Source organism: Artemia sp. Qi Xiang Cuo, chromosome 10 (assembly GCF_049724085.1).
Source record: "Artemia sp. Qi Xiang Cuo chromosome 10, ASM4972408v1, whole genome shotgun sequence".
Taxonomy (NCBI): domain Eukaryota; kingdom Metazoa; phylum Arthropoda; class Branchiopoda; order Anostraca; family Artemiidae; genus Artemia; species Artemia sp. Qi Xiang Cuo.
In genome coordinates this window covers 44,508,717-44,536,581 of record NC_142803.1, presented here as the reverse complement: position 1 = coordinate 44,536,581, position 27,865 = coordinate 44,508,717, and the positions used below count along the sequence as shown (strand labels likewise).

The window sequence follows — 27,865 nt, the reverse complement described above, 5'->3', positions numbered from 1 at the left end:
AAAAAATATCTTTGGTTCCACTATGATTTATCATCTGTGGATGACCTTGGAAAAAGAAGTTTGGGTCAGTTTGGAACCCTGCCTCTAAAACAGAGCAAGATTCCAAGCGCCTTTGTTCTTGCTGCGTAGTCAGCATTCGAGAAACAAATTTTGTCACAACCGCACTCATCACCAAATTTTCATTTATAATCTTTTGTACGAATGAAAGATCTTAAGCCGAACCGGCCAGCCATGACAAAAAAAAAAAAAAAAAAAATAAAAAAAAAAAAAAACTATTGGTTTTTAGTTTTATCTTGTTTTTTTTTTTTTGTGTGTGTCTTTCGTGCTGAAGACGCCTTGTTTGTATACAGGCGAAATATCCGCGTTGTTTTGTTTCTGTTGTTTTCCTTTTCTCTCCACTGGCCACAGTCTCGTTTGTTTTTTTTTTTTTTAGATATTTTTGTCTTATTCGACTGATCTTACTAATAAATTGCGCAATTTCACGTTGGAGGAGAGTTCAATTCTTTGCAGTTTTGATGTTGTGTCCATGTATTCAAATTGTGATTTAAAAAAGTGCGAGGATATTTTAAAAAGTAAATTAGAAAGACACTTTGATTTAATACAGGATGTGACGTTAGCCAGTTTGGATATTAATGTCATTATGAAACTAATTATGCTGGTAAATGAATTTTCTTTTTATTTTGGTTTTCGAGGGGAGTTTTATAGGCAAATTTTTGGTTTACCTATGGGGGCTTCTCTTTCTCCTTTATTGGCAAATCTATTCATAGATGCCATTGAAACCTCCGCTATAAACAGTTTTAGAATCTCCCCTTGCTTCTGGGGTAGGTTCATGGATGATGTGGTCTGCGTTTGGAAACATGGGTTGGACTCCTTAGACCTTTTTTGTAAGCATTTAAATAGTTTTGATAATAATATTAAATTTACAGTTGAATTTGAGGATAATAATAAATTACCTTTTCTGGATATTTTATTAATTAAAAGGGATCTCCATTTACTTTTCTCGATTTACAGAAAACCTACGCACAATGATAGGTATTTAAATTTTCATTCTTGCCACCCTATGTCGGTGAAAAGAGGGGTTGTAATTTCACTAGTGGATAGAGCCTTTAAAATTTGTTCCCAGGAATTTCTGGATTCAGAATTGTTATACTTGAGGGATATTTTATTTTGTAATAGTTATCCAATTAAGTTCATTGATAAAATAATTGAAAATAGACGGACCAAACATAGTAGTAGGGTTATTGAGGTTTCTCAGTCTTTAGATTTAGTTGTATCAAAAAGCTTCATTTCATTACCATATGTACCTGGTTTGGGGGAGAAACTTTCACAGGTTTTACGTAAATTTGGTATTGATACATGTTTCCAATCGATGAGGCCAATGAGTAGTTTTTTTAGTTCTGGTAAGGATTTAACTCGGGGAAATTTAGTAAGTGGGGTGTATAAAATTCCGTGTTCTTGTGGGAAGTTCTATATTGGTAGGACTCACCAACAATTTGTTGAAAGGTTTATTGAACACCGTAATTCAATAGGAAAAACCCTACAATTAAGCAAGCCTCCAGAAACTTTCGTTTCAGCTTTAGCAGAGCATATTTGGCTTCAACCAGACCATTTTGTAAAATTTGATGAAGCCTTGGCTATTTCTAATGATAAGGGGTACACCCAATGGGCCAGGGAAGCCATAGAAATTAAAAAACATATGTTTACTAACCTTTCCATAAATAGGGACACGGGTAATTTAAATATTGACCCAATTTATGATAACCTTCTAAAGAGTGAATCAATTGTCAATAAGGGAGTAAAGATTTTAAATAATCACCAGGGGACTATTTTACCTGTTAGACCAAAACGATTTGCTTCAGTAATAGCTAACAAAAGGATTATTTCGCAACTGAATAATTAAAGTAATTTACAGTTTTTTTTTATTTTTCCTCAGTTACTCTGGTGTCCTCACTGAAGTAACTCTATATTAGCATCTTTTCCCTCCGTGTATTTGTTTGCGCCGATTGTACATTTTTGTTGTTTTTTTTTTTTGGTGGTGTTTTTTTTTGTTTTTTGTTTTATCTTGTTTTTTTTTTTTTTTGTGTGTCTTTTGTGCTGAAGACGCCTTGTTTTTTTAAAGGCGAAATATCCGCTTTGTTTTTTTTCTGTTGTTTTCCTTTTCTCTCCCCGGGCCACAGTCTCGTTTGTTTGTTTTTTTGTTTTTTTTTTATAGATTTTTATTTTTGTTGGTTTTTTAATCTTTTGTACTGAACTAAACGTCACTCCAGATTTCTCCGCAACTTTTCCAATCGTCAGTCGTCGATCTTCCAGGACGATTTCACAAATTATTGTAACATTTTCCTCAGTTCGGGTAGACAAAGGATGTTTAGAGCGAGATTTTTAATTCATTTCGCCACTTTTAACACGTGCATACCCGTTTCTCTACACTGTCTTGTATAAAGGGACGTGCTCGCATCCCACCTATTCAATTATTATCTTTTAGGATGGTGGAACTTGCAATCTTATATCCCAACTATGGGGGCATTTTTTCACCCCTCAATGTGCTAAGATTTTACATCTTTTGTAAGAAAAGGCTTAAAAGTGAATTCTTTGAACTAACAACTTACATCTTTGGTCATTTTTGTGTAAACGTCTTTCATAATTTTGCTCTGATCAGCGGTCTGAGAATAATGATGAGTAGATCATCGAAGTTCTCTGTCATCATTTTTCTATATTGCAGAACAGTGGCGGTCTTCACACTTATTGCTAACATCGAGAGATGTAAGATTTTTGAATAGAGATGAGTTAAAAAACAATAATCTTTGCAGAAAGATGTAAGATCTTAGATATAAGATCTTAGTGCTAAGAAACGGGCCTTATATTTGTCTTTGTGTCCCGTATTTAGCAAGCTACCAGCCAGGGTTGCCATCGTCAGTAGGATTTTACTAGGTCTAGTAAAAAAAAATCTAATAAAATTAGAGGATCTAGTAAATTTACCGAAATCTAGTAAAAGGTCATAATTTATAGTAAATAAACTTATTGTTATTTTCCATGAATTCAGGAAAAAAATTACGGTCCAGCCATTACAAAATCTGATTTCCATTATGTTAGATATCAGGGCTACTATAGGTTTCCGGAACTTTCTATCATACTATGAAAGCGAAAGAAAAGAGGAAAAGACAAAAAACGAAGAAAAGAGGGAAAAAGATTTTGAAAATCCTGTTGATTATCCTCCTATAGTAAAAATCGATGATTGATGGTGCACCTGCGGCGTAAGCCGCACGCGCAATTTTTTTTTTTTTTTAGCATTTAGTAGAAACAGATGCGATTTAGTAAATTTTTCCTTCCAGATTTAGTAAATTCTTCCAGGCCATGGTGGCAACCCTGCTACCAGCTCTATTTTGAATCAGAAGCTGTACCGACCCGGGAACCGAAAGGTTGATTTTAGTGGAAACCATAGTATGGATATAACACGGACTATCTTATGGATTTTAACTTTGAATGTTTTCAAATATTGCCTGATTATTTTTTTCAATAATTATGATTTATTTTAGAGTGCTTGTTAGAATCAACAATAGTAACTTACATTCATTAACTTATATTTTTAGCTGTGCAACATGAAAGAGCCCCTCGAATTTTGGCAGGCAAAAGAACTCTTTTTCCACCATTTTTTTTTCAAGCACCTCGTTTTTCATGCCCTTCAAACATCTTCCATGCACCTCCTGTTTATCAGCCAAGGAATGACATGCCGTTTTCTTGGTACTTCTGGAATTCTATCACACCACGGGCCCAGCCTTTCAGAGAAGAAAAATTTTCAGTTGACATGTCACCATACCAGGAAAAGAATACATTCCCAAACGGTGAGTCTCATGCACGAGTCACATTATGGTCCCACTTGAGGATGAAATCAAAACTACGTGCGAGTAAATTACCTATAGTTTATCCGTGCGTAATTCGGTGTGTGGGGGATACGCGCACCACGTCATACTCACACCTGTCGACAAAAAGCCAAGATTTTTGAATTGTAATAGTCTTTCCTGGATTTTATGGTCACGGTTTACAGAAACGTTAAATTGAAATATTATGTATAAGGAAAAGTAAATATTACGGAAAAATGAAATGCCAAAGAAATTGGTTTGGAAAGCATGTATTCATACTGATTTGTTCCTAAATATATACCGCTAATACTATGTCATTTCGTATTTTGGCAATATTAAAACCTTAAATCTCTGTTCTGATCCGCCAATAATAAATTTTAAGTTTGACAGTTGAAGAATGTTCAACTTGACAAATTACGAACGTGATATGTAACTGCTGCTGTAAGTGGACATAATTGTTATTTCATCATCGATGCAACAAATCATGCATCCAGTCGCAAGACTGGAATACAGCAGGACTTATTAAAGTAAATGAGGAAGGGGTGGGGGTGAGCATACCTACAATATTTTTGTCCAAACAGGAACGGCAAAGTTTCCCCCCCAAAAATATACACCGACTTTTCAGAAAGTTTCTACTGATTTTCAAAAAAAAAACTAAAATATGTTTTCCTTTTCAGTTATCCTTTCACCGTTACCGAGAAAGGGTTAGCCTATTTTAGTTTTGTGTTTTGTTTTAAGGTTTAATATTTATAAAATTTTCAGTTTTATTCTGCACTGAGGACGGTCAAGCGGAGGTCTTGACTGAAATACTTGCATAATTTTTTTAATTTTCACTGACTGTTCATTGTCCTTGTTTTCTTCCTTTCTTCGCGATTTTATGTTTTATAATGATTAGCCAGTGTGGTCTCAGAAACTGTTTATGATTTAATTTCAGTCCTTTGGTTTTCAAAAAAGAGTAGTTGTATTCTACCAACTGTGGAAAAGGTTAGGGGATTCAAAGGCTAATCCTAAAATATGGCAGTTTCTGCTTGTTTTAAATTTAACACGGGATAGAAAATATTATAATCATTAAAGTTATTAATAAGCTAATGAATCAAGAAAACAGTTTTTGGTTGTTTATAATGCTCCAAAAGGTCTAAAGTTCTTTGAAGCGCGGAATACCACATTGTTTATTTTCCTGTACTGTGGGAATTATTATATTATTTTCAAGTTCTCTCTTCTTTCCAAGAAGCAGTAATTCTCCATTTATAATAGCAGCTATAAAAAGACAGTTACTGCACTAAACCTTTTTAAGCTTTAATTATCTAAACTTCTGGGTGCCAGGTTTTTTAGTTTGAATGTGGGATTTCTGACGTATCTCCCCCCCCCCCCTCCTGCCTATTTCAAGGAATATCTAAGAATCGAATATAAAAACTTAGTTCCCTGGCTAGATTGAAAGTCTTAAATGGTAATCTAATCAATTTGAAGGACTTTAAGCGGGCAGCTTTAAGATCTCCTCATTTCTCCAGAAGATCTTTTATAGCCTACTTCTATATATCAGTGTAACAATGTAATTGAATGGAAGTTTCTTACATATGAGGCTAATATATCCCTGAGAAGATAAACCGGCACTTGTCCAAGAAACGAAATATTTGGAATACTTAACTGTTTAAATCTTTTCTTACTTTCAGATCAGGAAGAAGAGATAGATGTAGTCAGTGACTCTGTATCACTTTTACATTCAAAAGACCGCCATCCAGTCCAAAACAATTCACCAAGCAATGTTCTTAAATTTGTCATTGACTGGGCAAAATCACTACCATCTTTTAATCAGGTTAGTAAGGTGTTTACTACTACATATCGTTAAGGGCAGAAACCGGAGAGGGCGAGGTACAGCAGCCTTGTATAACAAAGAGCTGCAAAGAACAATTTTTGCAAAACTTAGGATAAATTTCATCATTTTGTTTTAGGAGAAACACCTATTTAATATCATTATATAATCTAGATATTGTTTTGTTATTTGTTGTTGTTTTTTTTGCCAAAGAAATGCCATGATCTATGTATGACCTTTCATACAATCCTACCTGATATAATTGGTAACATGGGCGCCCAGAAGCTGAATTCCAGGGTCGGGGCAAACCTGGTCTAATTGGCACTTTTAATGCTATATAATAGAAATCTCAGAACAAAAATATAAAACCAAGGCAGTACCATTCAGCCAGAGGGGTCAGGCACCCCCCCCCCGCCCCCCCCCCTATGGGTGCCAACGGATAAGAATGCATAACACCAACAAATCGCTAATATAAAAGAATTATACGGTATTATACAAAGGGTGACGATTTTTCCGGAACATTTTAACAATCAGAGTTGGTTAGTTCTTGGATGTTGACAAGAGGGAATATTACTACTGGTCGAAAGGTCTTTGGCAATCTGCCATAATTCATCGGCAAAACCCGTCATACCAACCTCAATCTTTCTAACACTATAGCCCTAGAAAGCGGGATAAAACCAGAGATCTCGTTGAGCTTACCGCGTCAAATACGGTCAGTCAAATGGGTCCCCTAAGCAATCTCCTGACAATTCCTCTTGAAAATATCTAACAAATCCTCTTCCGTCTTTCTAAGCACCCACATTTCAGAGCCTTGCTTGACCACTCCTATTACTGTAGCTTTCAATATTCTAATCCTGGTTCACAGACTTATCTCCGTATTCTTCCAAAATTTCTTCAACTGTGAAAAAAAGCACCCTGGACCTTGACTATTCTACTTTTAGCCTCTCCATTACACCCACCATCTTTACTAATAATACTACCCAGGTAAATTTGGTTTCCACTTGATCGATCTTCTCATTGTCCAATATCATCACTTACCATCATTAATTCCTAGTCTAAGCGGCTTAGCCTTCTTCACAGTAATTTTCAAACCTTTTTTTGCACCCTGAACTCTCAATACCTCAAAAACTCAGAAGCCAGGATAGCTAATCCCAGTAAGATTACCACACTCACTGTTAACGTGTTCGGGAGAAGAGGGTAAACTATATTTATCAAATCCTCACAAAATAGCGTACGCTATGGTATGTCCGTAAGGTTCTTTAGCTGATATATATAATAATTGAATAATTGTTAGAAATTCGTGTTTGTTCCATAAAAAAAATAATCAAAACTACCGATGCTGAACCTTCTCATTCTTCTTGCCACAGATCAACCGTCAAAATCTAAACATGCTAGTTACGTTTCTAATCATTTAGGCTAGGTAGCGGCTTAGGGCTACCAAAAGCTTCATTTGAAGAATTTTCTTATCCGAACACGATTTGAGTACGAGCACAATGTGGACATCGTGATATACTTCAATTTTAAACGGCTGATACAAACTTCAGAACTAAATTTAGCATCAAAGGTTTTGAATCAAAGACTAAATCTTAAGTCCTAGATTTACTTAATCTTCTTTAAGATTATACCACTGAAATAACAAAAGAGCCGATTTCATTTTGGTGTACTTTTTTAAAAATACTGACAAGGATCCAAGTTTCCAAATTTGAACACCAAGTTTCCATTTGTTATCAAATTTGTTTTTACTATGAGACGAGGTGTTTCGAAAATACTTTAATTTAGGAAAGATACAAAAAGATTTGAGTCTCTGGAAACCCTTGAAATTTATCCTAGAGTAGATTGTTGCCCAAAATCAAAAATATTATTTATCCTTTTAGGTTTCAAAAACTGATCGTAAAAGGTTAATTGAGAAAACATGGCCCGAATTATTCGTTATACATTCTGCCCAATGGAATCATTCCATTATGAAAGGTAAGTGAATTTAACATCTTTTGCAATTTGCGTCTACGTAATCAAGTTTTATTTTTGGTTTGCCCTACTTTTTAGTACACTCCAAATGCTTGCCAGAGTCAAGACAACGAGAAAAACACATTGCAAGCTCAATCCTATCATTACTTTCACTGGGCACCTTATTACAAAAAATGTTGCCCCATTTTCAGACCCTCACTCTTCCCCACAAAAGTTGAGCTTTTATTGGACCAGGAGACGTTCCCTGAAAGTTTCAAATCGATCGAATAACAAAGATTTCATGGTTTTTCTACAACTTAACCTGTCTGTAAGCAATTGACAATTTCAATTGCTGTGAGCAATTGGTATATGCGTATAGGTTATGTCACCCCAAATATTTATCGGACATTCCAAATATTCTGAGAAAAAATTTTATCTGAAAATTTTGATCTAACATCATGGGATTAGGGTTCCTCAAGCCAGAGAATGGCCCAAGATGGAGCCAGTTGCAATCACTTTCGGTCCTTAAAAGGGAACTAGAACTTTTGCTTTCTGATCAGTTAAATACCTTACAAACGTATATGAGCATCTCCTTCATGCAGAATGGTCGAGAAATATAATAACGTTTGGTAGACAGATTACTCTTTATTAAGTCAAAGCTACGATATTGACTATGACACACAAATCTCTCTCGTATTTTGCAGACTTCTATTATATTTATTTATCTATAAATGTAGGTCAATATTAAAAGAGCAAATTAAAAACTCTGGAAATCACTGGTATGAACAGGCGGCGATTTAGAGGCATCATATCCACTTCCTCCTTTTCCCAACGCTGTGATGTTTTTTGGCTATTTGATTGATTTTGAAGTTTTACTGTTAGACTTGGGGTAATCGGGATTATCACAGCTTGAATTACTTATCAACTAAAAGTTTTTGATGTCGCCTTCAGATATGAGTAATTGAGATCTAACCTTTTTTCAGAACAAGATGTTGATGCCAATTCAGAGGATTTGGCCTATATTATTAAGCGAATTCAGCACTTTCAATTGGACTACACTGAGTTCGTCTGTCTCAAGTCACTTGTACTTTTCAGGCATGGTAAGCTAAAGCTTCTAATTATGATTCTTGATTTGTTGCTTGTTTAGGAAATACCCTCATAAAAATAGATTTTTCAATATATAAGCTTATATTAAATTGTTGTTTGAATGCCAATCGAAAAGACGATGTTTAAAAATAATGGGCAGATCAAACTTTGAGGAATTTGTGAAAAAATTCATCAGCTAAGAAAGACAAACAACTGTCACCCAAAAGTCTCACCAGTTTCTTAAAAATGCGAAAGAAACTAAGATAAAATATTTTATCACTGCAGGATGGGAACAACAGACATATTACTGTCAACAATAGGTGATAGACCGCAGTAACACCAAGAATATCCAGAGTGCTCTACCGCCACTGCAAGTATAACCCCTCACTATTCAGCCACCACCTTCGTAGCCAACGGTCAATATCACTATAAAAATAACCCACTGAGCCTAATATATTCAGCCAAAAGCAGTATTAGGCCTAGACAGCCTAATTATCAGAATCCTGAAAGACGAGCGGTTCGTCAGGAGTTTCATGACCAAGAACTCCTGTCTGCTCCCAATAATGGAGACAGGGCCCAAAATAAAACCATAGAGAGATTTTATTCATCTGTAGGCTAGTGCAGTAATGTTGTTGTCTTAGTCCTCCTTACCCAGTTTAGTAATCAACAGAATACAAAAAATATCAAGTCAGCCTTCTGATTTAGAACACGGAAGAAATCCGTTGATCAGCTAGTTACAATCATGCGAGTCTTTCAAAATCCAATAGAGCATAAGCAGTTCATAACTAGTGTGTTTATAGACTTTGTAGCAGCACTCCACGTCTCCTAAGATGTAGAACCTTTGGGGCTATGACTGGAGACTTGATAAGCTGATAGGATTTATGAAGGCTCGTCACGATCAAACACGTGCAGGAAGTCCAGGCTAAGAGAGATCTATCCATAACGTTCTTTTTAGAACATGGATTAGGAAAGACCTGCATTTCCCCTCCGGTATCTTTTAACTTCTTGATGGAGGTGATAATGGCTAGGACCGTTATGCACTTTGATTGAGTGGAAATTAGCCTCAAATTTAACTTAATTGATGATGGTGATTGCGTAGAGATTTTTTCGATCACATTGGTGACAACTCTGAGACCGTCACAAAAGCCCAAGAAATTTTCACTAAGGTGGCAAGTATAACCTACCTAATGTTCCATATTTTCAAGCCAAATATCCTCTTATCCAACACACCAGCCCAGTAAGCCTGTTTACTTGCAAGAAGAAGAACAATCCGAGGTGGAGGGAGAATTTGTGTATCTTGTATCTATAATTGATGGTAATTGAAGCAGTTTGGAATAGAATTGTATTTGCAGCGACAAATCACCTCCACGCCAATTCCTGTCTATAGCTGAATTGTCTACTCTGCTGCAAACAAACCCAAGTCATTAAGAAATTTTCAGGATTGGTTTTTATAAATTGCAGCGAAGCTTTTATTACTCCGATGCAGTCCCTAAAACTTTGGACATAAAAAGTTTTTACATAGAAAGATTTAGAGTATGGTTTAAACATGGTCAACGCGGTCATTTCCTGCCTTTTGAACTTCTTTTACAGACCACAGTATTCTGAAACCAGTACAGCACATCCATCAGTGCCCATGTCCACACAATTTTCCAAGTCTATCCCATGACATCAAAGTAAATCCAGTACAACATTTCCAAGCATTCCATATTAATAATCGGTTCGATGTTTCCAATGCTGTCCGAGTAGCAGAATCTAAGGATAAGTCTACTGTTAAAGCACAGCCGCTTGAAAATTAGAAACGTTGATCTGTAGGCTAGAATAAAGATTGGTGGTCAGTGATGAAAAATGACGCAGAGCCGCTTGCAGACTTCCGCCTCTTCGGTCGGCTCTGGGACAGTGATTGGCTGTACCGTGTCGAAGCCATTGTACATAACCGTATCTTGTTGGATAAATTATGGAAGCCGGCCGAGGCGGAGCAGCGTCTAGTTCCCATCAAAAATAAAGTAAAATTAAGTAAGAGAAGAATGCTTTGTGCAGGTGCACAAAACCAACGAAATCCTCTCGTCTTTTTCAATTGCAATTTTAGCAAAGGGCAACTCTTATTTGTGCTTGTGTGATACATCCGTTCTTTCATCAAGAGCCACACTGTGGAACTCAGCGCAATGAACTCGTTTAATGAAGTTCTTTGAGAGTCTCTTGGTACAACATTAAATTAATTCATTTAGTTTTTTTTTTTCGCTAAAGTGATTTGACCTCTATTTAACGGTGCCTTAAAAGTTCTCGAAAGTTCCCTTCGTTTGTTAATGGGTCCTCCTCTGTCAATTACTCTCCATCATCTCTAAAGCCACGAAGAGCAATGTTCTGTTGATCCAAGAAAATAATTGATTCTATAATTGGCTTCAATCTTGAATCAATCATGAATTATCACATGAATTTATTTCTTATCTTCTTAGGTTTGAATGTGGCTCTTTACTTTAGTTGGAAAAGTTCTTTTTTCAAACGCTTTTAAGAGGAAATACTAGAAGTAAAAAACAGGAAATACAGACTGTTAGTTCCATTGACAGTGTATTATTACCCAGTAGAGCTACAAAAGTTCAAATCAAGTTTGATTTTCAGTTTTGTTCAATTTCATCTAAATTTCTTTGGTCTGAACTTGACTCTTTCCAAAAGAAGTCAGATTCTTTTATTTTTAAACTGTTTCTCATTTATTACAAAAAGCTTAACTAATATGCAGAACATTGGGATGCTGAAAAAATCATTTGCAAATTTACGTATTTTAGTTTTAGGGTAGAAGTTACACTTAATCTTTGGTGAATGCAAAGCAAGGCTAAAAAATAATATATAACATTTAAAACAGCACGAAATTCCACTTAAAGCTTTTACACTTGACTTAATTATTTGGTTGATGATGATAGATGGCGTCGGAAAAATTGGGTTTTGTTTGCATGATTATTTGGTTCTCTTCAGTTTCTTAGATAATAACTAAATAACCAAGTCACCGGCTGAAACAATGTATACCATGCAGTTAAGATGACATAACCACAACTCACCCCAGATTTGAATACAAGCTCGCTGGTCAAAAAAGATTACATAGTTCACAGTCAGGGTGAAAAAAAGAAAAATGTGTTTAATTTAGTCCAATTTTGCAAATGATGCATTGATCTATCACCCCATAACGTGAGACTAAGCTATGAAATAAAAAATATTATTTTTAGGAAATGTAAATTAAATTTACATTTCGGAAAAACCTTTAGAAGTTAGCTTATAAGCAAGGAGAGTAGCTCGAAATTTTAAATAATTGCTACATATTCTGGTAAATATTATTAGTTGGTAATTACAGGCAGAATAAGTTACACTAAGCTAGGAAGACCACTTGTTACCGAAAATGTTTAATCTTTAACATCTAAGTGGTAATTATCGTCTTTAATAGTTGTTTAGATTCCAAAGTACGTTTATTGTTTCCTGTAATATTCAAACCCAAAAAATCGTCAATCAGAATTAAACCATGATTTTGTTCCAAAACCAAACTATATGACTAAGCCAGTTAATTATCACAAAGCTCATTTCTATTTGGTTAATATGCAAGTCAGATATTAACGAAGTCAAATCTCCTCCCGTATGAATAACAAAAACCTACATCTATAAAATGCTATTGACGAACTCAAAACTGTTAAATATGACGAGCTCTGATAATCCCATGAACATATCCAGAGCTTGGATTACTTTTAATCGTGTTAGACCAAGCAGCTTTTTTACTATATACCTTGGTTCAAAAATATTCGAAAAAAGAGTACTCTTACAACAATTTTTGAGTTTTCAAACTCTATTTTAGGGATAAATTAGTGTAAAGCTTGCTGAAATCAAATGAAGTTACATTAGAAGCTGAAACAGTAACTAAACCATTAGCAACCTGCAATAAATTAACCATATTCAATTGTGTTATGCCTGTGCCACATCACAGTCATATCTATCGATATTTTCTAATTTTAAAAAGTATGCCTTAAACCTTGACTTTGATTGGTCGGTCAAGAAATTTATGCTTGAAAGTTGAATAATGTTCAACTCGAGAAATTACGAACGGCGAACATAATTGGCGCTGTAGTCATGTGTAATTTTAATTTTATCGACAAGTGTGACTATAATATGGCCTAGGCATTAAATTTAAATAATTTTGATAAGCCAAAGAGCAAATACTTAGCTTATTTTCTGCTCTAGACAATCAAACAGTTCGTGGTAACGAACTGTAAGTAAGGAGCGACCCGGCTCAATGGTAACCGAAACTCTAAAAAACGGAATTTTGGTACCAATATATACATCAGAAGAATAAGATTCAGATTTTGATTTCAAATATGCAAGTTTCATCAAATTTAACACTCCCTATCAAAAGTTACGCGCCTGAGAAAATTTTTGGATGATTTTCTAAAAAAGAGGGAAAGGCCCCATAAAAGACACAGAAGCGTAATGAAATTCTTATCATCATATTCAGCGTATCAGAGAACCCTACTGTAGAGGTTTCAAGCTCCTATCTACAAAAATGTGGAATTTTGCATTTTTTGCCAGAAGAAAGATCACGGGTGCGTGGTTATTTGTTTGTTGTTTTTTTTTTTCCATGGGTCATCGTATTGGCCCAGTCATCCTGGAATAACGTAAGAGGGCTCATTGGAACGGAAATTAAAAGTTATAGTGCCCTGTTTAAGTGACCAAAAAAAATTGAGGGCAACTAGGCCCTCTCCCACGCTGATTTTTTTCTCAAAGTCACCCAATTAAAATTTTGAGACAGCCATTTTGTCCAGCATAGTCGAAAATCTAATAAATATGTCTTTTACGATGACTTAATCCCCCACAGTTCCCCGGGGAAGGGCTGCAAGATATGAACTTTGCCCATTGCTTACATATTGTCTTGGTTATTGGGAAGTCTCCTCACATTTTCAGGACGGATTTTTTTCTGGGGGGGGGGGGGGGCTAGAGGAGGGGGTTACTCGGGAAAATCTTTCCATGGAGGATGTTTCTTTGGGGCAATTGACATTTCTATGAAGGGGGCGCCAGATTTCCAAGCATTATTTAAAAAACGATCAGAAATTAAATTAAAAAAAAAACAGTTTTTTCAACTGAAAGTAAGAAGCAACATTAGAACTTAAAATTAACATAAATTATTACGTATATGAGGGGGTTCTCCCCCAAGTCAATACCACGCTCTTTACGCTACAGTTTTTTTTAGTGCTTTCAAAACATCTATATATTCTAATTAAACTGCGGTTTTTTTTCTGTGTTTTTTTAATCAATATTTTTTTTTAATTTTAAAGCAGTGTTCGTTTTTTTTAATAAGGGGATAACCAAATAATATACGTAATAAAATATACGTAATAAAAAAAAAACAATAAAAAAAACAAGCGATACGGCTCAAAAGTAAGCGAAAATTTTAAAAACGGAACTTTGATGTCAATAAATGTATTAAAAGAATGGGCTTATAATGCTGATTCTAAACATATGAATTTTATTAAGTTTAGTGTTACTCATCAAAGGCTACGAGCCTGAGAAAATTTACCTGATTTTTTAAAGAGGGGGGAAACATCCCCTAAAAGTGAAAAATTTTTAATGAAAATCACACCGTCAGATTCAGCGTATCAGAAAACCCTATAACATAGGTTTAAAGCTCATATCTGCAAAAATCTGCAACTGTGTATTTTTTGCCAGAAGAAAAATATACGAATATAGAAGTTTGTTACGCAAGTTAATTTCTAAATTACGTCAGAACCAAATTTAGAGACAGCCATCTAGCAAAAGAAAAGTAAATTTTTTATGCAAACTTTGTTTACTTATTCAATGCCGGCGAGCCAAAATAAAAGCTGCATTAACTAAAAAACGATCAGAAATTAAATAAAAAAAACAAGTTTTTTAAACTGAAAGTAAGGAGCGACATTGTAACTTAAAACGAACAGAAATTATTCCGTATATAAAAGGGGCTGTGCCCTCCTCAACGCCTCGCTCTTTACGCTAAAGTTTTTATTGTTTAAAAAAAAGAGTTGTGAGAAAGTCAAACTTTAGCGTGAAGAGCGAGGCGTTGAGGAGGGCACAGCCCCTTTCATATACGGAATAATTTCTATTCGTTTTAAGTTTTAATGTCGCTCCTTACTTTCAGTTTAAAAAACTTGTTTTTTTTATTTAATATTAAAACAAAACATCAGCTGTAATTCCCTTCAAACAACAGGATGAATCTGCAATTAGCTTTGGTTTTTGATTGGGCTTTCATGCGTTTAATTAACCAGTACATAAAAGAGAATCACTGCCCGAAACTTAATATTAAATTGAGTTCTTAGGTTTAACCTAGATTACCCGTCAAAGCTACAGTATAGAAAAAAAATTGTCGTATGCTGGCCAATGGTCTGCATACTGCAGGTTCTTATCTCCGATTCTCTGCCTTCGGCCGGAAGTGCAATACGTGATTGGGGATAAATGATCCAACCCTTCCCATGTTTTCCACCAAATTTCTCCAGGTGTTTATTTGGAGCTGAGTCGACTCTTGGCTGAGCTTACAGAGTCACACCACTGACCCCCGTTCTAAACCAAATAACCAGCGACACCTGTACTCGAACCCCGTCCCGCGAACAAAGGGTTTCGAGTCTAGAATTTCAAGTCACTTGGCTAGGACAGCTCAACAGTTGTAATGTTCATCACATTTTATTTCACGAGTATTTCTTGCAATTATTTCTTTTGACAAACATTGCAGTAATATTTCTGCCATACAATTTCGTTCCAATCTTTATTATAATTACAAGAATAAAAAAAAAAATAATAGAGATTGCAAATAGCGATATGCATTTTCCTACTATTTATGTTTCTGGATTTTTCAATATTTTACAAATGTCATTACGAAAATCACTTTCTGTAAACCCTTTCAGCAACAAAAATAGTGAGATGGTTGTTTTTTTTTTTTTTTTTTTTTTTGTTTAACTGTATTTGTTACCTTAGCTATTATTGTCTGAAAAAAGTATTTAAAATATTTTTTCGCACCCTTTTTAAGTTCCTTTAGATAAATATCCCCAATAATGGATAAACAGTGGCAAATGGCTTGTATTGGCAGAGGAAGAAATACGATGACAGATTGTCAAAGATCTCCAGCCATCTAGGGGCAAAAGAAAAGCAAATCGTCTTGGATTTCCAAATCGGATGGGAGGGTGTCGTAAGGAAGAATTTAAGGGTAATGAGAAATTATTGGAAGGGTGTAAAGAGGAAGGCTTTGAACAGACAGGGATAGAGGAGCTTGCGTAGCTGTGTTGGCCTCAGGTGGTCTGGGGCTGCAGTGAGTGGTTAGCAGTAGTAGTAGTATTAGAAATATATTTACATCAACTGGTCAATCAGGAAATTCACATATTTTCTTAGAACCGCATTTCAGTTCAGAAAATTTTTAGTCTATGTATATAAAAAAATATATAAGAAAGTCTATAAGAGAAATTTGGAATTTCGTTGCAACTGTATCTTTGGCGCTTTGATTTAAAGTGTTAGCTAAATTATCATCGTCTATCAGATTGCTTGTAAAATCTACAACCATTTTTTTTTTTTACTCCCACACCATTGTTACTTCATTTTCTTTCTAAAGCTTCCTTAACAGCTTGATAATCAGATCATAAACAACTATTGCATAAACGTTATTTATCGTCTTATTTTGCAATTAATTAAAACAAAAATTCTGAAAAATAAGTTTTTCAAAGAAAAGTAAAGGCCATCTTAAACTTAAGCTCAGCAGATACAAATACCTGTTAAAATTCAAACTCAAAACGACCAGTAATTACTATTAAAGAATAAATGAAACCTAAAACGAACAAAAATTAAGTAAACAATCATAGAAAAAAACATACAACAAGTAATAATATAAATGAATAAATAGATCTTAAAGCAAATAATGCTTAGATTGCATAGAAAAATCAATCCGATGGGTTTATCCATCCGATAAACCGAAAGGCGTGGAGGGTGGGAGGGGCTAGTTGCCTTCCGATCTTTTTTCATTCTGAGAAAATGAACTACAACTTTTAATTTCCATCCAAATGAACCCTCTCTGAAGTTTATACGAGTATCCCTTTCATAAGAACCACATACGGCCCCAGGACATAGCTTACAATGCCTGCCCCCGAACCCTGGGGGTTGTGTCGACACCGGAGTTTTTGTTATCTGACCTTTGAACTATTTTGAAAAAATGGCTCTCTCAAAGTTCTTATCGGATAGGTTTTAGGAAAAAAGGGTGTGGAGGAGGGGGGCTTGTTGCCCTCCGATCTCTTCTGACTCTTAAAAAGTGAATGTGAACTTTCGATTTCCAATCATATGAGCCCTCTCCGAAGTTTATACAAGCCTACCTTCCATAAGAACCATAAATGCCCCCAGAGCAATACTTACAACGCCTATCCCGGGCCCTTGGGGGTTGTGTTCACACAGGAGTTTTTCTTATCTGACCTTTGAACTATTTCTAACGAAATGGCCATACATAAAGGAGTTTTTGTTATATGATCTTTGAAATATTTTTAACAAAATTGCTATCTCAAATTTTTTTATCAGATGTATTTGGGGGAAAAAGGTTTGGAGAGCCATTTGCCCTCCAATCACTTTCGACTCTTAAAAGGGGCACTAGAACTCTTGTTTTCCAATCGAGTGAGTCCCCTTTTAAGTTTATACGACGACCTCTTCAATATGAAGTGCCTCTGGGAAAAAAATAAATGGAGTGTGGGGGGGGGGAGGCTAGCTGCCCTCCAATCACTTTTAACTCTTAAAAAGTGAATTACAACTTTGAATTTCCAATCAAATGAGCCTTATATGAAGTTTATACGAGCATCCCTTCCATAACAACCATATAAGCCCCCAGGGGATAACTGACAACACCTACCCCTGGGCCCTGGGGGGCTATGTCGATGCTGTAGTTTTTTGTTATCTGCACTTTGAACTATTTTTAACAAAATGTCAATCCCAAAATTTTCATCTGATGCACTTAGGACGTGGAGGAGGGGAGGACTAGTTGCCCTCCGATCTCTTTTGACTCTTAAAAAGTGAACAAGAACTTTCAGTTTCCAATCAAATGATCCCTCTCTGATGTCTATAGGATCATCTCTTCCATAAGAACTATATATGCCCCTAGAGCATTACTCATAAAGCCTGCCTCCGGGCCCTGGGGGGTTGCATCGACACAGGATTTTTTCTTATCTGACCTTTGAACTATTTTTAATGAAATGGCTATTATAAAAATTTCATCAGATGGGCTTGGGGAAAAAGGGTTATGTGGGCGGGGGCTAGTTGCCCTCGGATATCTTTTGACTCTTAAAAATTGAACTAGAACTTTCAATTTCCAATCAAATGAGCCCTCTCTGAAGTTTATACGGACATTCCTTTCATAAGAACCATATATGCCCCCAGTACAACACTTACAACACTTATCCCCGGGCCCTGGGAGGAGTTTTTGTTATTTAATTTTTGAACAATTTCCAACTGGTTATCTCAAAATTTGTAGCGGATGGGTTGGGGGAAAATTGGGAGTGGAGGGCGGCTAGTTGTTCTTAACTCTCTTGGATCTTAAAAAGGGAACTAGAACTTTTAATTTCCAATCAAAAGAGCCGTCTATGAAATTTATACGAGCATCCCTTTCATAAGGGACCCTGGGGGGTTGTACTGACACCGGAGTTTTTCTTATACGACCTTTGAACTACTTTTAACAAAATGTCTATCTCAAAATCTTCATCAGATAGGTCTGGAAAAAGAAGGCGTGGGGGGGGGGGGGAGCTAGCTGCCCTCGGATCTCTTTTGACTATTAAAAAGTGAGCTCGAACTTTCTATTTCCAATCAAATGAGCCCTCTCTGAAGTTTATATGATCATCCCTTTTATAAGAGCCATATAAGCCCCAGGGCATAACTTACAACGCCTGCCCCCGGGCCTTGGGGGGTTGTGACGACACCTGAGTTTTTGTTATCTGACTTCTTATCAATTTTTAACTTAATAGCTATCTCAAAATTTTTATTGGATGCATTTGTAGAAAAAAGGGCGTGGAGAGGGTCTAGTTGCCCTTAACTCTCTTGACTCTTAAAAAGTGAACTATAACTTTCAATTTCCAATCAAATAAGCCCTCTATGAATTATATACGAGCATCCCTTTCATAAGAACCATACATGCCCTTAGGGCATAACTCGAAACGCCTTCCCCTGGGCCCTGGGGGTTGGATTGACACCGGAGTTTTTCTTATTCGATCTTTGAACTATTTTTAACAAAATGTCTATTCCCAAATTTTCATCAGATGGGTTTGGAAATAGAAGGCGTGGGGGGGGGGCTAGCTGCCCTCGGATCTCTTTTGACTATTACAAAGTGAGCTCGAACTTTCAATTTCCAATCAAATGAGCCATCTCTGAAGTTTATACGAGCATCCCTTTTATCAAAAGCTTATATGCCCCACGGCACATATTACAACGCCTGCCCCCGGGCCCTGGGGGTTGTGACAACACCTGAATTTTTCTTATCTGACTTTTGAGTAATTTTAACTTAATGGCTATCTCAAAATTTTTATTGGATGCATTTGGAGAAAAAGGGGCATAGCGGGAGGGGCTAGTTGCCCTCCAATCTCTTTTGACTCTCAAAAGGTGAACTAGAACTTTCAATTTCAAATCAGATGAGTCCTCTTTGAAGTTAATACGATCATCCCTTCCATAAGATCCATATATGCCCCCAGGGCATAACTTAACACGCCTGCCCCCGGGCCCCGGGGGTTTTGTTGACACTACAATTTTTGTTATATGACCTTTGAACTAATTTTTAACAAAATGGCTATCTCAAAATTTTAATCGGATGTATTTGGGAAAAAAGGGCTTGTGGGGGGACTGGTTATCCTCTGATTTCTTTTGACGCTTAAAAAGTGAACTAGAACTTTCTATTTCCAATCAAATGAGCCCTCTCTGAAGTTTATACGAGCACTTCTTCCTTAAGAACCATAGGCTATATGCCCCCAGGGCATAACTTATAACCCTTGCCCTGAAGACTGTGGGGGGGATTGTTCTGCTCAAACGTACAATTTCCAGAACTTTCAATGAGGTTGAACAAAATGGCTATATCAAAATTTTGATTGGATGTGTTTGGGGAAATAGTGGGCGTGGAAGGGGTGTTAATTGCTTTCCAATCACTTTCGACTATTAAAAAGGGAACTAGCCATTTAAATTTCCAAACTAATGAGCCCTTTCTGAAGTTTCTAAGACAACGCTTTCTATAAGAACCTAATATGCCCCCAGGGCATATCTTACAACCTTTGCCTTGAGGGCTGTAGGGGGGGGAGGGGTTGTTATCCTCAAAGACCTAAAATCCAAAATTTTCAACTACGTTGAACAAAATGGCTATCTCAAAATCTTGATTGGAGGGTTCAGGGGACAAAGTGGGCGTGAGAGTGAGGCTAGGTACCCTCTAGTCACTTTTAACTATTAAAAAGAGCACTAGCCCTTTGAATTTCCAATCGAATGAGTCCTTTTTGAAGTGTTTACGACAAAGCTTTCTATAAAAACCTTAAATGCCCCAGGGCATAACGTACAACCCTTGCCCTGAGGACTGTGGGGGAGTTTCCTCCTCAGAACCATAATTTCTATCCGGAAATCAACTACGCTGAGTAAAATGGCTATCTCAAAATTTTGATTGGATGTCTTTGGGGAATTGGTGGGCGTGGAAGGGATGTTAGTTGCCGTCAAATCACTTTTGACCCTTAAAAAGGGCGCTAGAACTCTCGATTTTCCGATTAAACGAACCCCCTTTGAAGTATATATGGCGACCCGTTCCAAATGAAGTGCCTCTGGGAGAAAAAATAAATAATAATAAAACATTGGAGCCGTATGGCCTTTACTATAGGCAACACTATAGCGTTGCCTCTGAAAACCACTATAAGTCTATCAAAAATCGTCTTTGATAAAGTTCATAATCAGATTCGACACCTTGAAGTATCACACAATCTCGCCCATAATAAACTTTTCAGTTTGTGTGGCGAAATTATGAAGAATTGATTGGGCGGTAATGCCATAGCTTGTAGAGCTTAGATATGAGATCTAAATAAATAATAGAAAACTAAAAACCCAAATCTACTTTACTAGAGATTTTTGAAAAACTATTTAAACGCTCCCATTATGTGTCGGAAATAGAGATAATTTAGTTCTAATGAAACTGAAAGTGGTTACTTATATTACACTTATAAGAAATATAGGTTTCTAACATTTATGTGTACCCTTTTAATCTATGTTTTCTTCGTAATAAATTATTAAAAGAAGGCTTTTCAACAACACCTCTCTTAAAAGTTTTATTTTTGTCACGTATATCCCAATATTAAAAAACACGATCCAAAATAAATTGGACAGGTCAACAGCATGTATCTAATACTCTTTTCGTTCACATGTTCCGCAGCTTCTGTTCTTGAAAACTCATACCATATTGATCAAGGTTTCACAAAACTAGACCTGTAGAATCTTGCAAAGTACAGCGGCCACTTAATTTACAGTGGCAAACTTGTTAGAGTGGAATCGGGTGCTAGTGTTGTCAAAAAGAAGTATCAACGCCATCTAGCATTTGGCGAGACTTAGCATTTTTTCACTGTAATAATAAGAATGATTAACTTAATTGGTGTAATTGTCAAAAGTAAGGTAGTAATAAGTGTCCGATCTCGGTTCCTGACAGAAAAACGATTACAGGTCTTGAAAAAATGCCGAGTGTCGTCATATAATAGATGGCGTTGATAGTTTTTTTGCTGACATTAGTGCCAGTTTCCTCTCTTATAAGTAACCCATATTCTTTGGTAAGATTTATTAAGAAAATTTTTTCAGTATTGCTGATAACACTAATATTTCCCAAAAAGCAAATACAAATAATCTAAGAGGTTTTTTGCAGTAAAAAAAAAGTGAAAAAGGAAAAAAAATGCTCCAACATTCTAAGAAAATTGGATTGAATACATTGCAAAATTCTATTATATTAGGTATTTCAAAGCCTTAACATTGGGAAAGGACTTAAACAAAAGACAAAAACAACTTTACACTTATCAAGTTCTGTGAAAACAGTTTAATCATCTATTCTTTTAATTACTAGTACTACTACTACTAACAACTCACCACAGCACCAAGCCGCCTGAGGCCAACACAGCTACGCATGCTCCTCCTCCACCCCAATCTATTCAAAGCCTCCCTTTTTACACCCGCCCAGAAAGCTCCCATTTACTTTAAATCTTTCTTTAAGACATCCTCCCACCCCAGGCGAGGATGACTTGCTTTCCGTTTAGCCCAGGACAGTTGGCCGAAAAGGACAATCTTTGGCAATCTGTCATCCTTCATCCGCACAACTTGCCCTAGCCACCTCAACCTTTCTTTCATTATAGCCCTAGAGAGCGGTATTGAACAACATTTTTCGTATAGCCTATTGTTTGAAATACGGTCAGTCAGCCAGGTACCCAGAACAATCCTTAAACAATTTCTCTCGAAAACGTCTAGCAAATCTTCATCCGCTTTTCGGAGCGTCCATGCTTCAGAGCCATATTTGACCACTGTCATCACTACTAATATTCTTTGACCACTTCTAATATTCTAATCTTGGTTTTTAAACATATCTTTGTGTTCGTCCAGACTTTTTTTTAACTGTGAAAAAACACTCTGAACTTAGGCTCTTCTATTGTTATCAACTTCCCTAATCCCACAGTCACTGATCATAATGTTAGTACGGTCAGTGACAATGTCAAACATATTAATCGTTTAATTACCCAACGTCCCCTTTTCATCTTCACTTATTCCAAGCCTTAGCGACTTATTCTTCTTAACATTAATTTTCAAACCTATTCTACCACCCTTAATTCGCAAAACCTCTAAAAGTTCATTCATTTTGCTCACACTTTCATCTAAGATGCTTAAATCATCAGAATAATCCAAGTCCAGAAGACTTTTTCCTCCCCATTTAATTCCGTGGTCTCCCATTGCCTTTCCTGTGCTCCTTAAAACAAAGTCCATCAAAATAATCCATACAAAGGGGGATAGAACACAACCCTGCTTACCTCCTGATTTAATACAAAACCAGCTGCTAACCTTATTTCCTACCTTAACCGCAGCAGTGTTATTCTCGTACATAGCACTAATCACTTTAATGTATTTGTCTGGTATACCATACAAAGATAGAACCTTAACTAAAGCTCTTCTACCAACAGAATCGAACGCTTGCTCATAATCTATAAAACTGAGGACCAAAGGTGTTTAAAAACTCTGCCACTTCTCAATTATTAGCCTAAGAGTGAAAATTTGGTCGACACATCCTCTACCTTTTCTAAAGCCGCACTGCTTTTCTCTTAAAACTTTGTCTACGGCATCTCTCAGTCTAAAAAGTATCATATTACTAAGTAATTTACTACCTAAAGAGACCAGACTAATGCCTCGATTATTATTAAGGAAATTAAGGAAAACCTTAATTAAGGTTTTCCTAAAATCGTTAGGTACTTCCCCTTTTTCAAAAATCATATTCATAATCTTCAGTAACTTATTTCTAACCTTAGAGCCATCATATTTAAGAAACTCATTTACCACCTTATCAGCACCTGGAGCCTTATTATTCTTTAATCCTTTTAGTACTGCTGCTAATTCCTCCTCACAGAACAAATCTTCCTTCACATCCAAGGTATCACAAACATTTTCATTTTCCTCTATATTTTTTCCTGCAACTCTATCTCGGTTAAGCAAATTCTCAAAATGTTTGGCCCATCTCTCTTTAGTTCTTTCCTTATCGCTAATTGTGACTCTATACCTATCTTTAACTGGGCGAAGTCCGGATTGATTACTTCTTCTCAATTTGTTAACGTGCCAGTATAATATTTTACTATTATGCCGTCTAGCTGCATCTTCCAGATCCTCGGCAATTCTATCCATGGCCTCCACTTCACACCTCCTTAGTTCATATTTTAATGCTTTCTCCACTTTCTTTAAATTTCTTTCGTTTTCATATGATCTATCACTCAGATAATTCTTGTACCAAGTCCTTTCTCCTTTCTATTAAACATAAATCTTTTTCGCTGATATTCTTAGCTGCAGTTCTTGCTTTCTTCCCTAATACACCTTTAGTAACTTCACAAATTATTTTTCTAAAATTGTTCCACCGATCTTCCACATTGTCAAATTTTAAACTCTGAAGTTTAGTATTCAACTGTTCCTGGAAAGTTTCTCTCAAATTCTCATTCTGGAGTCTACCAACATCATAACTTCCCGGGAGTTAGTTACCCTTCCGATAATTCAGCTTTAAATTAACCCTTGACACTACTAGATGGTGATCTTTACTTTTAACATCAATAACAGCACTGCTACATACCCTAGTATCTTGTATTGATCCTGCTAGTCTTCGGTTTACTATAACATAATCAATAAGGTTTGCTGTCTTACCATCACGTGAATACCATGTTAACTTATGAGCCATTTTATGACCAAACACCGTATTGGTTATAACTAGATTGTTATACCTACGAAATTGCAAAAGTCTGTATCCATTACTTCTTTCTTTTCCTACACCAAATTTACAGTTTAAATATCTAGTAAATATTTTCCGAAATAAGTATAAAAAAAACAAAAAAAAAAACAAGAGGAATATATACATTCATGGGTAACCTAGGTCCATCACCCCCCCCCCCTCCGCCCCCCACAAATGTGAAAAATACCATTTTTGTATCTTCATTGAAAAAAAAAACAGTCCTTTGGTATTTTAATTGAAACAAAATGAAAAAAAGCCAAATTGCCCCTTACCTAGATCTTGAAATGTATAATAAATTTTTTCCCCTCCTCTTCCCCTAATTTCCTAAAACTAAAATTCCTGTCATCTGACCCTCGGAAAAATATCAAACAAGTATTCCCACATATTACTGTAACTTATCCTGGGACTACATTATAATGTGCTTGTCAAGATAAAAAAAAAACTGAGAAATAACACCAAAGGAACTTAATATTTACAGAAATAGAAGAGAATGCCAAAAAGAAAGAACTGTCTCCGATTCTTACAACTTAACAAACATGTTCTTGCATAAAAGTGTATCCTTACATAATTGCCTGTCAACAAGCAAAAGCAGTAAAAAGCTAAATTCCATTTTGCTTTCTAAAAAAGGAGATAAGGGTAAATAAATGGCTTCTTTTGAATCCCAATATTGGCTATTTTTTAGCAGTTTTTATTCATTTGTACATCGAAGGCCACATCCAGAGGGGGGGCATTGGGTTTGAAACCTCTACCCCCGCCCTAAATTTTGTCCGACTGTTAAAAAAGAAGCAAAAATGCATATATGCAAAGTTGTGATGTATTTTTTTTTTTTTTTTTTTTTAAAACACCCCCGACCCCCCCCCCCCCCCGAAAAATTCCGACTATCTCCTTGTGTAAAGTCCTTTTTTTCTTTTTCTTTTTTAACATCCTGAATTATAAGCTTGAATCTACAATTCAACATAATATCTTTTAATATCAAACTATATTAGAGTGAATGTTGCCCTTATGTAAATTATAAGCTACATTAATATTTGTTTTAATCATAAATCTTTTTAGTTTATTCTAATTTACTTCACTCTTTAATTGTATGTTTTGATCTACAAGGGTGCTAAAATTTTCCACGTCGAAATTATAAATTGCCGATTTTTTCTGCTCATAATTTGCCAATAATATTAAATTAATAAGTCTGATTCTGGCAGTCAATTCTCAATCCCAAAACTGGCTGATATGAACGATGCAGCATTTCCCATGTCAGTTTCTATTCCCCAAGCTGTTGAATCAACTTTTAAGTCTTGCTTCAATATACTAAGCTGTATTTTGAGTCGTTTTTTAAGCTGTAAAAACATAATGTTTTTCAGCTAAAACATTAATAATTACAAATTTTTTACATTAGCTTTTTTATATTAACGAGTACAAATACTATGCATTAGTACATGTACTCTTTTGAGAAGAAGGCTAGAAATATCTTTAAAATTATAAGAAAATAGTTCTTTGAAATATTAAAAAAATTGCTCAGATCTCCATCGTTAACTAACTAAGGCTTTTGATTCCCCCTTTTACCATGCCCTAGAAAATAAATATTTAGACCAAACATAGAACCAATAGTATCTGAGGCTTCTCAGTTGGTGTCCTTGAGTTAAAAGGTGTTTGTATGGACAGCGCAATATTTATTTGGTTTCTTATTAGTATACTTCTAGATACAGGATGCAAGAATTAAAAATTTTCGACTGTTAGAATCAGAATGTATTGCGTGTTTAACCTATCCTAATATTCAAGTAATAGGGGGGTGGGCTACGAAAAGTATTAAATTGTTCTTGTATCTTTTCTTTTGTTTCTAAATGCGATAGCAGTGCTGTCTAATCAGTTTTTTTCCTTTTTTATTCATGTAGTCTAACCTGTTTTTTTCTGTTTTATAGATATTCATCAGTTGGAAAATCCGGGATTGGTGGAATTCTTACACAGCCAAACACAAGGGATGTTACTTGAACACAGTATGAAATCATTTCACAACCAAGGTCAAACTGGTCTAACAAGCCGGTTCATAAAGATAATACTACTACTACCATCTCTAAGGATAGTTACAAGTTCTAAATTAGAAAGTATTTTTCCTTACTTCAACGGAAATGTGGATTTGTCTATATAAAATTATGATATCTGTGGTGTTGTTTCTGACGATTTTCAGCTGGTTAATACAGGAGTTATAATCTAAAATAAGATCAAGTTCAATTGAACATACCAAATGGGGGACTCATTCTATTTACTGATAACGATAAAAAATGTTAAACCTGTGGCGTATCACTTTTACTTTGCCGTACATCTGTTTACAATTAAGACACGTTTTTACAATCTGACAACAAATTTTAACCAGCAATTTCAAAGTAATCGTATTTAAACATGTCTCTAATAATCTTTTCGTTCATGTTTTAGATATTATTAGCTCATACAGTCCAAATCAAGGTTTTAAACCTATAAGTGTACCTTTCTATAAACGGAAGCCATTGCATTAATGTCTATGAAGATAGCTACTTGTTTCATTATTTACCAACTACACTTTTGTGTCCAATAAACTAACTACCAGTATTTTAAGAGAAGAGACGGATTAAATTCCTTCATAGATGAAAGCGACACAAATGGCCCAGGAAGAAATTGTTTCTAGAGAATGAACATCCTCCAAAAATTCTCTGAACTTTTCAGCCGTTTGAGACATATCTAAATTTTAAAGTATGACAATTCCGCTCATTTGGATAAGTCGGATGTACAGCATGCATCCAACAATCTCTACATTCACTTAAAATCTTTAGATAAACCCAATCATCTAGCCTTTCAGAGAATTTATAGATGTTTTAGGATACAAAAAAAAACATTATACATATTAATAATGCAAGCAGTTATCCTAATATACATTATTACAATGTTTTTTGTTTTATTGTCATATTATATTTTATTTTTATTTCTATATTATAATTTTTATATATGATATACAATTTAAGGTATTATGAATAATGTATTATAATAAATATTATATGTTTATAAATCTCATGCTCTGTCTACATTTTTATTTATATTTCACTATATTATATTATATTGTACAATTATTATATTGTTCTTACCAAGGAGCTTCAGTTACAGTTTGGAAAATCTTGATTTGGACGATATGAGTTCTACGAGACCTAGCCTGACAAATTAGGATGTATCAATAGAAACTTGTTGCTAACAGATTTTGGTGGTTAATTATCGAATTGCTAATACTTGTGGATGATGGTCGCAAACAAATGAAAAGCTTGCAAGTGGAACTTCTTTGTGGAGTCTGATCTCATAATTTAGATTTTCGATGCAAGGAAACTAGCAGTTGTAAGTTTAATAAATGATTTTGACAGTATTTATTAGTGCTTTTACCTAGCTTTTGTTTTACGTGTTGCGTTTTAAGTGCAGTTTATATGATCACTAGCAAAAAGTATGGATAACTAATGGGCTGGAAACTGGCACTAGTGTCGACAGAAAGTAAAAACATCATGCCATCAACGCAATCTAGAATGTGGTAACACTTGGCATTTTTTCAAGCCATGTAATCATTTTTTCTGTAAAGAACTGAGATCAGATACTTATCACTATTCTATTTTACCGATTAAACTAATTAAATTAATTATTCTATTATTCCATTGAAATAAATACTAAGTTTTCTAAATGCTA

The 27,865-nt window shown here is 35.4% G+C and overlaps 1 protein-coding gene across 1 annotated transcript in view; it reads left to right on the top strand.

The window, feature by feature from the left end:
- LOC148947801 (nuclear receptor subfamily 2 group E member 1-like) overlaps positions 1 to 26,879 on the top strand; it is a 74,391-nt gene extending 47,512 nt beyond the window's left edge. The window contains exons 5-9 of the mRNA XM_089096013.1: positions 3,588 to 3,839; positions 5,528 to 5,670; positions 7,542 to 7,635; positions 8,595 to 8,711; positions 26,092 to 26,879. Coding sequence (XP_088952139.1) covers positions 3,588 to 3,839; positions 5,528 to 5,670; positions 7,542 to 7,635; positions 8,595 to 8,711; positions 26,092 to 26,318 — 833 coding nt within the window. The 3' untranslated portion in view covers positions 26,319 to 26,879. The remainder of the gene's footprint in view (positions 1 to 3,587; positions 3,840 to 5,527; positions 5,671 to 7,541; positions 7,636 to 8,594; positions 8,712 to 26,091) is intronic.
- Positions 26,880 to 27,865: the final 986 nt, after the last annotated feature.